At 36.4% G+C, this 18,246-nt stretch overlaps 1 protein-coding gene across 1 annotated transcript in view; it reads right to left on the bottom strand.

Moving 5' to 3' along the window:
* LOC145684322 (E3 ubiquitin-protein ligase AMFR-like) overlaps positions 1 to 18,246 on the bottom strand; it is a 271,548-nt gene that overhangs the window by 3,203 nt on the left and 250,099 nt on the right. Inside the window, exons 6-8 of the mRNA XM_081756518.1 lie at positions 13,780 to 13,964; positions 8,300 to 8,418; positions 2,157 to 2,425 (exon numbers count right to left, since the gene is read on the bottom strand). Of these exons, the coding sequence (XP_081612644.1) occupies positions 2,157 to 2,425; positions 8,300 to 8,418; positions 13,780 to 13,964 (573 nt within the window). The remainder of the gene's footprint in view (positions 1 to 2,156; positions 2,426 to 8,299; positions 8,419 to 13,779; positions 13,965 to 18,246) is intronic.

Below are 18,246 nucleotides of genomic sequence, written 5' to 3'. Positions count from 1 at the left end.
CTAATTTTCCGTCTATAATGCGAAGAACTGTTAGTCATCACGCGGTGTCCAAGCTCATATATATTAATTTAATGAGCGTTACAATCTTCCACCAAACAGAATACTAACCCGTATTTGTTGAGCTATACACACAACTCGTTTAAGTGAGTCTAGTACACTTCGATACTGGTAAGTAAAGAAGTAATAAAATGTATATCAATAGAACTATTTAATTTTTGTAAAGTTTAGAACGTAACAGTGACAGTGTGAAAAGTTTTATATATATATAGTAAAACTCGTTAACATGGCCACCCACCTACCTAGCTTGGTCTCATTTTTGTCGAACCTGCATTTTCCCATACTGCATGCATTATTTACTACTGTAATTTGGCAACATCTCAATATTGGAATTTGCCACATTGAAACTTATGTTATTCCTATGTTGTTAATGATAAATTCACCTTTGTATGTTGATACGTGATCATTTCTTAGAAAATCTTTTACTAATGTATATTTTAGTATACCAATAAGCCCAAGGTAGAAAGGAGAAAAACCTGTCTATTGAAACAAACTTCTTCAGAAAACAGGAGATAACAGTATTGTTTTTATCTCTACTATCGGTGAGTATATGAACAGATCAGCATCATTAAGCCTTCGCATTCATATCCTCTATTGAAAGATATTTAAAGTCTAATTCAGATGGATTAATTGAATTATGGATATATGTTTCCGTCACGTGCTTATTCCATTTCCTTCTGGGTACCTTGCAGGAAATTCACAACAAATTATGATTGGATTCATGATACAAAAGAAAGGTAACCTGTTAAGTATATTTCGTTCCGTTATTTGCTAACTAACACGTTAGAAGAATGAATGTAGTTGTTCCTAAATTCATAACAGTGTCGTTATATGGAGTGCTTTAGTTTAGTTTCTTTAGTAAACATACATAATTATCTACGAATATAAATCTTTCTATTATTTTCGATTCAATTAATCTTTTTGATTTTAATCGTTATTTTCGATTCATTATTATTGTACGTTTAGCTGCACCTCATTTGGATTTTAGTTTTATTTATTTATTCATATCATTGCAATAAAATATTTTATATTTATTTAATTTCGAATGTTTCCCTTTTTTCCATTCTCCAAATACCCACTAAGAAAGCAGCTTACTTCAATCGCTTCCTACTGGGTAAGCGGTCACAATATTTTGATTTCTTCTGTAGTTTTGTATCAAAAAGACTGAGTATTCCCACTGCAGCATAGCCTCGAGATGCTATTTTCGTCCATAAAACGGTGATGCAAAGCTTATTTTGTTTTCAGTAAAAATATAAGCTATAAACACCAAAACGACCACTTACTTAAATCGAAACTATGGACCAGCATCAGGGTACATGAAATTATTATTACCATTTTCTTTCGAGCAATTGAGTTTTTCGAAGTTACCGTAAAAAGAATATGTAGATAATTGCTGATGGTTGTATAAAGAACGAATGCAACACTCAATACAATCAAAGAAAATATATATATATTTTACATTGTGAAGAATTTGGCACTAGTTTTACATATGCCCTTCAAAAAGTGTTCAAAAAGTACGCACTTACGTTTCAAAGTAAAGGGATCTACCCTTAATAAAATTATTCTGAAGTGGCAAGCAGGTTACTCAATGTAACTGGAGAACTTTCATATATTTGAAAAGTTATTGGAGTAAGAAAATTTACTGCAAAACTTTTTTCAATGTAGTCTGCAGAATTTCAGTCAAAAATAATGAATTTCTGTTCTGACTGTAATTAAATTTATCAATGTGAGTGTTAAAAACTTTAACCCGGTGGGACTGGCGCCTCGACTCTGAGACCCATTTGTTAAATTTTAAATCTCTGCCTAATAATTTTTGTTTAAATTTTATTTCATCACAAGGTAATAAATCATGTTCAGAAGTGTCCATTGAAAAATAAAATGTCCAATTTGAACTCCAAACAAAACCAACGACCAGCTTTTAGTGGCAAGCTAGAAAAATAGGGGGTAGGTGGTACAGGTCTGTGAGACTTGGCGCCGGTGCAGCCGGGTTAAGTCAGAACTGCATTTCATTTGAATGTAACTTGAAGAAAGAAAGAAAGAAAGAAAGAAAGAAAACTGTTTTTAACTGAAAACTTGAAAACTACCAAAAGGATCCTTACCTCTGTAGTTCATCCTCTTCTGCGAGGAAATTGACATCCTCCCACGGTGGAGGAGTAGATGGTGCACTGTTTGTGTTAATGCCTGTAGATGGGTGATCAAACTCCACCTCCGAGATCTGAGGCTCGAGATCAGTGTCCCGCTGAAACATCGGTGGAGGAGGAACGATACGTCCGTCCAGGACATTCTCTATCGTCAGCTCCACGGAGCGGGTAATTCGCAAATCTTCTACTAAACTTGAAAGGGGAAGGTGCGGAAATAACTGCTGAACCTGTGAATGTAACAAAGAGAATATGAACAATAATAACAAGTAAACCAGCAAATGCTGGAATACAATCAGTGAATAAGATTGTGTCATGTTGTGTTCAGATAAATTAAGACACATTGTTGCACTGCTTATATTTCATCAAAAGTTCCCTATTCTGAAACATTCAAATTAATAGACAAATTCTATAAGTAAAATGATGCATTTCATTGAGATATCAAACCATATGAGGTATGCTCAAAAAATATTCTAACCACCAGCGGCGTAGCATAACGGAACGCCGGTATGCCCGGCATTCCCTATAAAAGTATGTATTTCATTATATATAAATTGTTTGCTTGTAATTATCACAATTATTTCCACTGCAATCTTCTGGATGCGGTCTCTCACCTTACTTTGACAAGCGGAATCTACGCATCGCGTCAGGCCTATTGCAAGCATCGGGGTTTTCGTCTGCTTTCTGTGGAATGCACATGCCCAACTACTACTACTCTTCATTCTTTGCAACCCAACATTTGCTTTAGATATAAGCTGGCGTATTCTCAAGTATTATCAACTCCATTTATTTTGAACTAAGGTATAGTTTCTGTACAGAATGTACGAGCGCTAACGTCAAGGAAATATAACACAACAAAAATGGTTAATTCAAAGCCTTTTGAAGCATGTCGCTTATGTAAATGATGGTATAAAAATAGTTATGCTTTAATCGTAATTAAATGCATCATAATTGTAATCATAATTAAAAGCAAACTATTATTCTTCATCATAAATACATAGTATGTCCCTCTGGCGTAGCCAGAAACTCTTTCAGGGGTCTCACACACACAAGCATAAATACTAGGAATGCAATGGATGTACCCGATTGCAATGAAATGAGCTGAGCGAGCTTAAACTACGTAATCATTCCTGGCCATTATGCAATAATAAATGCCATTTTTAATTGTTGACAAAAAAAATCGCGTGAAAACTTTTTCCCCATGTTAAGTCTATGCAAGCGTTTTTCGGTGATTATTCCTCGATGGTACATCGGATTTTTGATTTCGACCTATGTTGTCACTCAGCACGACATACTCTATCAGCGTGCTAAGTTTGGTTGAGATCGGCCAAACGGTCTAGGAGGAAGCGTTTTTCGGTGATTATTCCTCGATGGTACATCGGATTTTTGATTTCGACCTATGTTGTCACTCAGCACGACATACTCTATCAGCGTGCTAAGTTTGGTTGAGATCGGCCAAACGGTCTAGGAGGAGTTCGCGGACAACCAAACGGCTAACCCGAGTATAAGAGCTTCGCTTCGATCAGCTCAATAAAACATTCTGTAGATTGGATATCTGGATATCTATTTGGATATCTGACAACGAAATAGACACACAGAAACAGGTCCCCAGAGTTGTTTTAATTGTTTTCTATTTGTATCTTCAAATGATATATACACACAGACTCATATTCACGAACGGGCGTCTGAAGTCTAAACCCATGACAAATTTCTAGGGGCACTTAAAAAAATATATATAATTGAAGTATGGTATGCGGAGAAAGAAGCTGCCCACGAGAGAGAAAGAGAGAATTGAAAACAATGTTCATACAACAGTGGAGCCGAGTTTTTTCGTCCCAACGGTAGTGGCAAGAAGGAACTGAGACAATTGCTTATTGGTTTCTAACGAAATCCACGCACTTATTTCTGTATGCCCCACTAGGCCCACAATTAGGGGGGTCTTGCCCCCCTATTTTTTTTATAACCCTATATTTCCCCTCGGAATAGCTACGTTCTATGTATTGCTGATTGCAGTAGTATTGTGTCGCACAAGTGACTAACTTTGGCATCCCCATTTGGGAATACCACGCTACGCCACTGATAAATAACCACACACGAAGAACTGCATAAAACTTTCTAACCACGCACCAAGCACCAAGAATTGCAAGAAACTTTTTTTTTCTTCGAAAAAATCTATCAGCAACTTATCAAAACACAACACTGTTTGACACACTACACCAAATTTTTGGACGAGCAGGACCTACAGCAGTAAGCACTGCAGCAATACCTACTTGTTCTTTTTTAATTTATTTATTTATTTATTTATTTATTTATTTATTTAACGTCCCATAATTACGCACTTCTCGACTAATGGAGAGTGTTATGATGAGATGAATAAGGGTGTACTGAGAAAAAGTGGGAAAACCCAGAGAACACTCACCCATGGTGCTTGCCCACCATTAAGTCTATTTGGAAAAAACTGGGATCAAACCACGGATCCTACGCGCCAAAAGTGAGCGCCCTACCACTGAGCCGCCCCGGCTTGTCGTAACTTAAATAAGGAATAACCTGGAGTACTATGCTACAAGAGGACACGCCACCTTGTACCTGAATTATGAACTTCGTACACAGAACATTTCTTGTAAAATACACTGGTAAAATCTAAGATAAATTCCGAACCGTTATGTATCGCTTTCGCGTTATGATTAGATTTTGGATAGTACTTTCATAACCAGAATTTGATGTAAAGCTCTAAAATAAGTATTAAAAACGCCGTATTCAATGGAGAAAGCATTCAAATTCGTCATTCTGTTAATAGCTCAAAAGATGAGAAACTCCTGAAACGAATTTAAGCACCTAAACGTTAAGTTCTTAAGTGTAATTTGCAGCATCTGAGTACTTACACGGATTTCTCATGTTTTCTAACACACCTAAGGTGGGTGGGATATGTATGAAATGCGTTGAGTTCTAGTTAGAAAATCTATGGACAAGCAGACTACCGACTATTGGGCCTAATACGGCGGAAGGGCAAGCCGAATAGGCCGGAGTTCTATAATTAGTCACTTCTTGCCCCAGCTACACCATTAAAACACACTTTGTATATCAAAATCTGTTGTTATTCATATATTTCGATCTCTTAGTCAGGACAGTAGTTTATAAATGTTTGTTATGTACTGTACTGTACGATTTATGATATTATCACAGTACTGTTTAAATTTTATTTCAACAAAAAAAGCAAATTCAATAATAAAAATATTTTACACATCTTAAGAGAAATCCTGTAAGTCTAACCTAATTGAATCATGAAATGATGCACAGTGTACAGTATGAATACCAAATTTTAAAATAAACAAAACATTAATAAAACGTACGCACGATTATTTAAAAAAAAAGAAAAGAAAAAATACGTTAATGTTAATTGATAAATGATTTTAAATGTGAATACGTAGATCTAATATTAAAAAAAAAAAAAAAAAATCAAAAGTTCGAATTTTTAGTTCTGGAAGATCCTTGATAGAACCTTGGCAAACCTGAGTTTTTATTAAGGCGTTAGAAGTCAAATAGATCGTTCGAAACATATTTGTCATAGCATTACGGAGTATTGTTTCTTTGTTCTACGCCGGATAGTCGACAATCTACTGTATATAATGATGTATTTTAAAGAGATGCGTAACTGGACTGATCTGAGGCAAAGAGGATCTAATTCCGAACGAAAAATTTGGTTTTCCTTGAAATATGAACTCACTAGGTACAGAAAAGGTACCTCACACATTCTTAACGAAATGCACTGACCAACTTTTACTATGGTTCAATATTTAAATATGATATTATTCCAAGAGTCGCCCCCCTGTTCTCTCGATCGGTCACTTAATGAATGACGACCCCAGAAAAAAATTAAATCTTTCAGTTTTACGTCCCACGGTTATGCCAGCTAGGTTAAAGAAGACGGTGATTATGAGAAATTGAATGCATTGGTGGAATGAATAGAGTGAGAGGAAACGGGGAACCCTCAAAAAACCCAGGAACACGGTGAATGCTCTACCACTGAGCCACCGTGCCCCCCGATGACCACAGAAGTCTAAGAACTTTCATATTTATTTGTCCTTTTGTAACACTGTCCTATAACACGAGTTATTTTATTTAAATGACAGTTGGTACCTGAATACGTTTTTACTGCTCAAGTATCTGAATGGTATCGAACCAACTTGACCTCTAGGTATTAGTTGGGTTGCATACCAAGGGGAATTCATTTACAATAATCTACTATGGGAATATATGGAAGTTCACATCTTTGGATCAAATGGGTGGATCACCTCCATCACCAACTCGATTCCTAACGTTTGATCTTTTTACCATCCTAGCCAAAATTAATGGTGTGATCTGTCAAGTAATTTTTGAGGTATCTGTCTTCCGGACTGAAAGTGAAATGTTAGAAAAGCACAAATAAGTTTGTGTTTAGACTTCTGTGTTCATCGGAAAATCTTTACGAAGGTTTTACGTCCCACGATTATGCCGGCTAGGCTAAAGGAGACGACGATGATAAGGAGTGAAAAATATGGAAGGAAACGGGAGTATCCGAGAAAACCTACGCACACGGTGTTTGTCCCCCAAGCTCACTTGGCGGGGCTACGCTTGAATCAAGAATCCCATGTACCAGATGTAAACGCTCCACCACTGAGCTCATTTTGTGTTCATCGAGTGCGTGATGACGGGAGCAGGAACGGCTCTTGAAACGATATTACACGGTGACATGTTGAAGTACAATAACGATTAGTCACAGAATAAGTAGTAAATAAACATAATTACAAATAATAAATTAACAGTTTTGGTCCTATTCATCATATTTTACAGTACAATATAGTTGTATGTCGATAGTTCATTTCTGAATAGGACGCTTGTTCTAGTTTCTTCTTGCCTCCCTTAAAACAGAACTTCTTATTTAAACATATTGTATACTAAAGTGGTTATATATACAGTGAAACCTCGGAATAACAGACACCAATGGGACCTGAATTTTTATCCGTTACTGAGAGGTTACAGAAATTTCATTTCTCACAATGGTAGCTGTATGCAGTATACAGCAACTACATTATGTATGAGCGTAAATACGTAAAATTCAATATGAAAATACTCTTTTGCACTGCATCAACTGATGAAGAATAATAAGCCAAAGGATGTTTGGATATTTTCCTACATGGGAGGGGAATGCGGGAGGAAAAGCGTTTTCCATTTATTTCAAATTCTCAGAACCTTCTCAAAAGATGCGTTATTAACCAACTAACCAGCTAAACTCTTGTTTAGCAAAAAAGGCATGCTTTTCCTTTACAAGGGTAATAAAACTCATTAGCAAGTGTCCTCTGAGAATCCTCAGTACGGTTGCGGAAGAAACGTGTGTGTTTGTATACTGGCACGGTATCTTCGTTGGCGGAATGAATGAAAAGGCAAGTTATTGGGAACGCATATATTCATTGTTCTAGCCCCAATGACACAAAATATCCTCTTAGAGAAAGTGAAAAAGGAAACCGGTTAGTTCCAGACTTGTCCCAGTACCATTAGAAAAAGAAAAATGTCGTTTTTCCAAAAAAGTAAGAGAGGACACTGCTCGTTGAAAATGTTATTGTAAAACAATGTTTGTTTCGTTATCTATGAAACTGTCGGGAAAGATGCAAGGCCCAGAGGAAAAAGGACTAAATATGTTAGGGAAGGGAAGATCTCTCGCATAGAATTCTTGGCCATACGACTGACCATGCATGAGTGTTATTGTTTTCTAGGATTTCCAACAAAAAGCAGTTTATTGCAGGCAGGAGAGGAAAAAATAATTTCAAGTTCAGCTTGAAGCTGTTCTGTTTGATGGTTCACCAGGTCTAGACTCATGATAGATACACTTGTGGGGAAAAAGACTTTTCTGTCTACTGTAATATATGGTAGAACCGAGAATAATTCCTGTTCGTTATGAAGAGGTTATTGAAACGTTTTGGGGGAAAAAAGGACTGTCCGTATCTGAGAGTGTCCGTAAAAGGGAGAGTTTTATTCCGTACGAGTACATATATTTTGGCCAGAAAAAAAAAACTGTCCGTATTACAGAGGTGTCCGTTATGGAAGGTTCCACTGTATTAATTATTTACCTGTCGCGCCATTGCATCCAGTTGTGACGTTTGTGCTGGCTGTTGTTGATCTGAGCGCAGAAGTTGTGTGTGAGTGACTTCGACAGAGAAACTTGGAAGCCACGAGACGTAGCGAGATCCTATAGGAAAGAAAGGAAGTAAAAAATATAATGTTGTATCAACGAAGTTGCATGTTGCTTTTAGTAAATCACATTTTAAAATTATATTGTCGTATCTCCTCGAAAAAAAAAAAAAAAAAAAAAAAAAAATGTGAATAAACTTTCAGAAAATTAAAAATGTTCTCTGTTCGTCAATTATATATTACAAAATAAGAATCTTCATCATTGATTAGGCCTACTACTTCTTGAACAGCAAAAAAGACATATTTAAACTTAAAATTTTTTAAAACATTACAGCTCATATTGCTTTTACGCATACGTGCATAACTATATAATAATAATAAAAAAAATAACTTAAGTGCTATTTTTCTTTTTCGATCAATTTTGATTAGTATATAAATTAGCTTTCTTAAACGGGAATTCTAAATCTACGCTTGACAAATGAAAAAACAGGCTTTTACTTTTTACAAACTAATAATTTAGAAAATTCTATATTATTAGCGTTATCAGAATTTTTTCTTCCGAAGATGAGAGATATATTTTTTCTTTGTCTCCTGAACCATAGGTTGGTGGGCAACATGGAAATTTTACAACTTTTCTCTCTTTTGGGAGAACTCTTTTATACTTTGATAAGGCCTCTTCTTCATGACTGCACCTAGATATTCTATCTTTGGTCGTCGTCTTCCTGGTTTTCCTTCTGCCTTTCCCTCTATCAACATGGTGAATAAGATGGCCAAACATGCTGTTTCTTCTTTTTCCTATTATTTTCATGATTAGTATGTTCATTCCTTTTCCTTTCGGTCCATGATATGCACAGCATTCTGTGCCAACACCACATTTCAAATGCTTCCAGCCTGGATATTTCAGCTTTTTTCAACGTCCACGTTTCTGATCCGTAAAGTACCACGCTCCATACCAGGGTGTTTTCGAACGCCAACGACATATTTCTTGATGTTAGCAGTCCTCTTTTCCTATTGAATGCTTGTTTAGCCTGCGCTATTCTTGAACTTACGTCCTTTTCACTTCTTCCTTCCGAGGATATTAGACTTGGGGAACGTTTTAACGTCTTCGATTTTCTCTCCCTCTAGCCATACGTTTGGCCCTTCCTACCATACATATACTAATCGATCCACATCATTGAGCTCAATAAAATGTGAATTTCTCATGCGCAGTTTTCGAGAAGAAGTAATTTTTTGTAAACTTAAAAAAATTATGCTCTATACGATAATCGCGCCATCTATTAAGATAAAACTGATACTGAAGCTTTCATTATGACAGTAGCAACAGCACAATGCACAATATGGTCATTATGATATGACTCAAAATTATAATTAACTCTTAAGATTCAATTTTTGTTTAAATGTAATACTATTCAAAGATGAGACACGCATCAATCGAAATTTCTTCAAGGTAAACTCTTACGCGTAGTGTTCAAAGGATTTTTTTAAGCTAAAAAGTATGTCATTCGTTGCCAATGATACCTGATATAGTTTTTATTCTAAAGTAATATTTATTTATGTATTTTGTACGTAAAATAAATACTCTGTTAACTAGCAGAATGTATCTATTACTACCAATGGAAGCCATACGGTACACATTATATACGGTAAAAAATACTGTAGAGAGTACAGTATTTTTTATATGCATCTATTGTTATTTGTTTTCTTGTAACAGAATCGCACATATTCCCAATAGTGATGTACACTCGTGTCCAAAATGATTGTCGCATATCTGTAACTGTCCTCTTGTAAGAATACAATTTCATAATGATTTTACAGTGTATTTTTCATACTGATACTATGTGCATAATCGGGAAATGTATATTTGTAGTAAATTTCATAGGAAAATAATTATAAATACGAAAATTAGAATGAGTAAAACAAAATGCTGCTAAATGGACAACAGAGTTTTATTTTCGTTTTATTGTTCTTATTTACTGCTCTTTTGACATAAAATTTGCCACATACATGTCTTTGCCGATTATACATATACTAACATTATAAGAGATACTGGGCGAAATCGTTATCAAACTATATTCCTACAACAACATATTTATAGACATGCGACAATAATTTTGGACATGAGTGTACATATTACTTCAAAAATAATAAAAACCTGATGATTGGATAGCTATACCGCTGTATGCAAAGGTCACTGGGTATGTTATAATAAACATTATATACGGTTTCAGAGTAGCTTTACAATCACTACGAATTTATATGAAATAAAATGAAATCTTTCATATATACTAATGAAAGGAGGAAACGACCTACTTAAACTTATTTTTACACACAAGATCCTCCGTAAGTGCGAATTCTGTAACACACAAAGAGTGAAAAAGTGACTGACTGGACCGAGCCTCGAACCCGGGACCTCCAGCATACCGTGCCGATGTGTTAAAAACTACACCATCCAGTCCACTTCTCAAAACAGCCACTCACTTTAGAGGTTGGTGCTCTCTTCTCGGACCACGTGGGTTGTACCACAACCCCCTACTGTCATTAGACAATCCGTTGTCAGTATACCGAGCACATAATGATGGTTGTGATTCCATATATACTAATGAAAGGAGAGGGGGGGGGGGTACGGTGGCTCAGTGGTAGGGCGTTCACCTCCGGTGCTTGGAGTCGTTGGTTCGATCCCAGCTCGCGCCGTGTGAACTTTGTGGTGGACAAACACCGTGCTCGTAGGTTTTCTCGGGGTACTCCCGTTTCCTTCCATTTTCTTCATTCCACCATTTCACTCATCTCTCATCATCACCGTCTCCTTTAGCCTAACCGGCATAACTGTGGGACGTAAAACTCAAAGATTTCATTTCAATTATACTAATAAAAGGACATAACCATTTTTTTTCTTTACATACCCGAATTTCGGTTTCGAGCCTCGGTCCAGTCGGTCATTTTTTCACTCTGTGTGTTATGAAATCTTTCACGATTATGTCCTTTAGGCTAAGGAAAACGGATGATTTAAGGCAAATGACTGGTGATGAAAATTGGTAGAATGAGAGAGGGAGGGAAACGGGAGTACCCCGACAAAACCCACGGACATGATATTGTCCACCACAAACTTACTTAGCCGAGGCTCAAACCAGAAAACTCACGCATGAAGTAAGCGCTTCACCACTTAGTCACTGTGTCCCCTCTCCTGCGAATTTAAAAGATATGCGTAACTGAATACAAAAGTTACTACATCGACGCAAAAGTTCATTCAGCAACTTATGAAGTTAGCTGCCAATGCCAACTCACATACCTTGACATGACTAACAAGATACACTGTCATTAGAATAAAAGAGCATATAAGTGATTCTAAAAATAATGAAAGAGCAGTATCAGGATTATGTAAAAACCTCACGGACACCATACGCTAAGTACTATCCTGGAACCTCTTCGCAAACACAAAGATCAATTTACGAATCTTAATTTATTAGAACTAAGGGACCTAAATTAAACCATGATAGGAATATTTTGGGTACACGATGGGATTGTATTATAAACCATTGGACAGAAAATGAATAAATTCAGCGCAAGATTCAAAAATGAAGATTTTCTACATATCAGAAACTATCTAGACAGACTTTAGATTTGAAATGAAATGAAATCGTTAAGTTTTACGTCCCACGGTTATGCCAGTTAGGCTAAAGGAGACGGTGATGATAAGAAACTGAACTGACATTGAAAACACTTTCAACATAACTTTACGGTGTGAGTAGATAACTTTGCCGAAGGTAATAGTGACACAAGATGTCTCTATTTCTGATTCATCATCTTCGTTACCGGCTGGAAACGATGGCACAACGTTTTATCACCAGCCATGATTTGTTACAAGAAACGCTGTCCGTCCGTGCAGTATCGGATGAAATATTTCAGGCTATCCTTATCCGTACGGTTTTCTGATCGTCAGCGAGATACCAGGGTATCTATTCAGTAAACACCTTCCGATATCCCAGTGCAGGATGCTATGGATGGATTCGACTCTGACGTTGCCTTCACATGCGGTTATAGTGATTGTCCTCTGCCATCACATCCACAGCTGCAATATTTTTCTGAAATGATTACATGCGTCTGTTCAGGTTCAGGTTGTTAAGCCTTGCATACCTGTCCATCTTGAAATTTGGCACACACGTTGAATACTGATCACATGCAACGAAAGATTTCACTCGCCAACGAATTCTCTTTACTCAGAGAGCTCCTTCGTGGCTAAGCGGTTAGCGTACGCGCCTTTGACGTGGGAGACCCGGGCTCGATTCTCGGCGGGAGCTCACGTGGCTCGGATTCCACGTTAATCAATAGGTCCCGTCTCAAATAGCCTCGCTGCTGAAAGGACGTTAAACTCAACTCCTCCTCTCTTTACTCAGGATTGAGTTACGTTACGTTGCACTCGCTTGGACGTATAACAACATACTACTACTGTTCTTCTCTACTCAACGGGCACGTGATTCAAACTGACTACGTTCAAATATCAAGCCATGCAAGTGCTCCCATGTTTTCGTAAGCGTCTTTGGTGTGGGAGACCTGGCTTCGATTCTTGACAGCAACTCATGTGGTTCGGATGCCCACGTCTCACATAGCTACTGAAACGGACACTAAACTCCAAATCAAATCAATCCTATCTTTTGATTGATCCCTAATTATTTGTAGCAATGTCACTTTAGTCTATGTTTCAACTGAACAAATCAAACATGACCAGATCAACTGAACGTCTATGATGTTCTCTAATACAGCATCATTATCTTAAGAAACAGGATTATAAGTGTGTTTAAAAAATTAATTCATTATATGACCATTTCAGCTATCAAGTTGAACTAAACCACTTCCAAAATCTTCCTTCAAATTTTCTTGCAATGTTTTAAAAAGTTTCCAATTTACAGTCATTCACAGAAAAGTTGAGTAGAATACTAAGAGAAAATATCACCAGATCTTCACACGAAAATGTAAAATGTAACGTTTGATACTGAACGTTCCATAAAAACTGAAACATACAACTTTGCAGTCACCACAGTAATATCTGGATCTAAATATTGAAGTGAGTATCTGATTATTATGTTAGCAATTGCTTATTCTTAGTTTGTAGGATCCTGTATTAATAATGTAAACACTGATGTTCTTAACATCCATCATCATGATGAATGAAAAGGTTGAAGTTAAATGATCAACATCAAGAAGTATAGAACTCAATACAAGCACAAAAATGAATTTAACATTTTTTTTTAATGTCCATCAAACTTCAGATATTTTCAAACGACTCAAAAATAAAGATTCAATTTCGCTACTTTTCCAGGAGAAACATGTACTTTTAAGCCGACCACCATAGAAAACTGCGACATATCGTCAAAAACGGGTAAATACTAGATTAAAAAGTTTCAAAAAGCTTTGATTACTGTACCATCGAAATGAAAGAAATGATTTGTGGGTCTCCGCGTGGTCACTTGGTTGTTTCCCTGGGTATCTCCAGCCAATAAGTTGTCCACACGACTAGCGCTGTCCATGCTGGAGGGACTTTGGATGCTCAACACCATTCGGCACGTTGGACACGAAGTGTCCTGTTCTAACCACGACTGCAAACACGAACTGAAAATGACAAAATAGCATATTATTAGATAAGGAAAGAAGGATAACAGAAACAGTTCCTCATATAATACAGTCAGAAAACTTCTACATTAAACAGTGTTAATTTATGAACAAATAAGTCATTATTTACCAAAAGTAATGTGTGACAGTGAAATAAAATCAAACATTCATCAACTTCTATAGATTTCTTAGTGTGTATGTTATTCTTTCGTTTCCATATTTTTCTAAAATCTTCTGTTTTGTAGAAAGTTTTCATTTACACAATAGTAACTAAAATCTCCTTTTTATGTTCACAAAATGTTTCATATACGAAGGTGATTCAGAAAGTAATGTCTCCAAATCCACTATTTGGCCAGTAGTACTGCAAACATTCTGAACTGTTTATCATTAATGCATTGATATTTAAGCTATAGAATGTCACTTGTTTCATCTTCCTATCTCTTCTTGTTCCAGAGTAATGAAACAATCCATAGCATCCAGTATTGACGTTCGGTTGAAACAACGAGCTGTCATTGAAGGTTGTGCGTCCAGAAACGTTCATCACCGGCGAAGAATCGTGGATACATCATTCCGTCCCGGAAACGAAGTGTTAGTCGATGGAATATCGCCACACGTTCTCTCCTCCGCCAAAAAACTTCAAAATTGTCCCATTTGCTGGCAAAGTGTTGTTATTCTGCCTTATGCTGCCTATAGTCCGGATCTTGTGTCCTACGACTTTGACCCTTCCCCGAACTTACGGATCATCTTAAGGACCAACGCTACAGTTGTGCCGCGGAGGTGAAAACAGCAGTTCGGCTATGGTAACGCCAGCAGCCACCACAATTCATCCCCAACGGCATAAAATACCTTGTTTCGCGATGGCGCAAGTGTGTTGTCCGTAATGGAGCCTATGTTGAAAAATGGTGCCACCATTTGTAGCTGACACTGCAAGCTTTCCACTGATACCTGTATCGGAGCTATCTATCAAACACAAAAGTATCACCTTGGACGCATTACTTCTTTCTGCATCACCCTCGTAGTAATAGCACTATTATTATTGTTCTACTATTACTTTATTATTACTAGTTGTTGCGCCCTAGCCTTCAGCCAGCTGTAGAGTAAGTTAAAATCGTGCTTAATTAAAACTCTGATTACTTACATTTAACAATTTATTTATTTATTTTTTCAGTTTGTCTACCAACCAACTTGCGGTTACACAAATATTATTACCTGACCAGCGAACGAGTGCGGGTGGCCGGTTTTGGAACTAAAATACGAACAACAGTGTTTCTAACCGGATTACTTGTAATTAATCTATTACAGTTGTTTTTGCCCTGTTCATAATAAACCACTTCACGCACATGTTCAAGTTAAGACAAACACATTTCAAAACTTATGTAAGTTATTTTCAGAACATTTTAAGGGGCTGCAAAAAAAAAAAAAAAGTACATACACCCTCCATATTAATTTGGCAATAGCTTGCGAATAAACTAACCTCAGTGTTGTACAAAGGAACACTGAGAACTTCGTAGCATTAGAGTGTAAGGATTACCTACTTCATCTGTTAACAAAACCTCGAAGTTCATCTTTGTGAATCAAAGTTATACTTTGGCAACTGCGCTTTCATTGTTTAAAGCAAGTTTTATTGTGTAGTTTTGAGATAAGGCGTCTTCGAAATTGCTACCAATTTGGACCATGTGATCGATCGATTGACAGTACCTTCAGTAACAAATTTACATTGAGATCATTTTCGGATGTGCTGCAAAAGACTGGTGATAGAGAAACTGATAATCTAACCGCCTCCGAAGGAGATTTGGATCCGCCCCTAATTAAGATGGTAGATAAAGATAACTTTCTCTGATATCTAACCTGTCATTATTTAGCATGGTTTGGAAATTTAAAAATCCAGTATTTCTATTATATTTTGAAAAAATTATTTAAAAGAAATAAACCCAATGTTACATTGGGGGCGGTAGGAGAGCGATTAAAATTTAAAGTGGGGAGCCTGACAATTGATTTCTTATAGCTCCAGTGAAATTGAGAAAAAAATGAATTTCATATTAAAAAAGAAATACAAAATACATTTTCATGGTAACTCTTATATTCATTACGTTATTATAAAGTTAATGGTACTTTTGAAATTGATTAGAGTGAATAGATATGTATTTAAGTAACAAAACCACTTGCGTAAGTTTTTCAAAATATTAAGTTAGAAGAACGAAGTTTGTCTTCCACTGCCATCTCATTGCCCAAAGATACCGGCGATGAAACAATTGGCCGGAAATCATGCGCCCGCTTCTTACATCAAATCATGAAGAAGATGATGAGTGCCAATGTTAGGTACGTTAAGTTCAGTTCTTTTTTTTCTTTTTTGTTTTTTTTTAAGAATCCCCTCTTGGAACTATACGTAGTACATTTTAGTACTTACACTTGAAATAAAAATACAACTGTTTAAAGACGATTGATTGCCTTTGTCTTTGAATTTCATATGTGCACACAGGATTTGTTAAACAAGACCGTACATCTGATATGTTTGAACTATATGCAACTTATGCTCACAGGCTAAACTCAGTCTTCTGAAGTCAATCGACAAATGATTATGTATTACAGACACAAAGGCAACACTAGGCTCCCAAGTTTCAAAATTATATTGTGTATGAAAACAGATAGAAGAATTAATTCTTTGTCACAAGAGACCTAGGGTCTGAAAGAAATTCAGAGGGAGTTCAAAGGGAATTTCTATACTCATAAATAAAAGTTGTGAATTTATTGTGTATTGAACCAATGATATTTATGCTTACATTACCCATACGCTGATGTTTTATCGATACTTTTATTTCACATTTACCAAAAGGCTGGATTACGATAATAATCCTAAAAGAAAGATGCATTGTAATCAGGTTTTACAGGGCAATCCCAAAAGACAAGCTATGCAATCCCCTAGCCCTTTAAAAAATTAAGGAAAATTTCTTCTTCACTTCCTTTTCCCCCAAAGGGTTAACATTCATCGAAAAAATGAAATGAAATTCCTTTAGTTTAACGTCCCATGATTATGCTCTTTATGCTAGAGGAGACAGATGATTAATGAAAGTGAAAGATTGTAAAATTAATTGTTGGGCTCTCACAGAACCACGTACAACAAAGACACATGCGCTAGCCAATAGACCAACGAAGAGAACTTCCACAGTTCTCGAGTGGAAACGTATCGGAATTCTTTCTTGGCTATAACTCAAGAAAATAATTTAGTTGTCAATCGATAGACCTACATTAAAACAAATACAAGCATCGCGAGCCTTAACTTGATTTAAACTTAGTTACAAGATATTGCGCAAGTATCTAAGCTACCAACCCATAATTAAACTTTTAGTCATTAACATCTTATTACTGAGTTTTACAGGTTTCTACTGTTTTATAATGAAATCAAATAAAACGTAATCAATTTTTTTATATAATCTGCTTAATACACGGTAGAAATTCACTTGTGTACTATCTTGTTCTTAAATTGTTAATTTCCATGCATATGCCATTATCCACAATACATCTGCATTACTGCAGGAATAACCATTACTGCATTCAATAACAACTATATAATTTATGGAGTTCTTTATTAAGCGAAACAGATTAGGCTACTTATAACATGTAAACTGCAACTTTTGAAAATCGTTGGATACACTGCAGAGTGACGCTCTCCGTTCCCCTGTCCCACCGCGTTTACCTAGAAACTGATGTAAACACAACACTAGCGCCCTCCACGAAAAACCGCACTAATTTCCTGGTCAGGTTATAACAGTCAAATCTAGATATGGTTACGGCCCTTGTTCTATCTTGAAATAATTATTATTATTACGTTGCAATTAAATGGTCACAATAGTTTTAAATTTGCAAATTGCCTATAGCACGCAGTCGTCACATCTATTAGTGTAGTTATTTACTATTAGGGATTAGCGTGACTACTTGCTATTAGGGATTAACGTGATGCACTGAATATTCGCCTTTCATAAATAATATTATAATGTTGAACTTTCTAGCTTTGCACTCCACATAGGGTTATAGTTGGCTGACGGTGGCTTTAAACTTAATGATGTGTAAACTGCACATCAGCTACATCGCTGAGTTGCTGGTGTTTTGTTGCTGGTGCTTCTCCTTAACTTGAGCAGCTTTCTACCTGTCTACACAGTGGAACCATGTGTGTTACAGTCTATTTCAAGTGTGCCCTGTTGGCGCTGCTGTCGATATGTTTTCCCATATCTCCCTCGAAAGAGGAGAGACAAGTTGCTTTGGACGAGATCCTTCAATAGTTGAA

The sequence above is a fragment of the Thermobia domestica genome, chromosome 1 (assembly GCF_964235325.1).
Source record: "Thermobia domestica chromosome 1, izTheDome1.hap1.1, whole genome shotgun sequence".
NCBI classification, from domain to species: domain Eukaryota; kingdom Metazoa; phylum Arthropoda; class Insecta; order Zygentoma; family Lepismatidae; genus Thermobia; species Thermobia domestica.
Note: the sequence above shows the minus strand (reverse complement) of the source record. Positions and strands in the feature narration are given on the sequence as shown.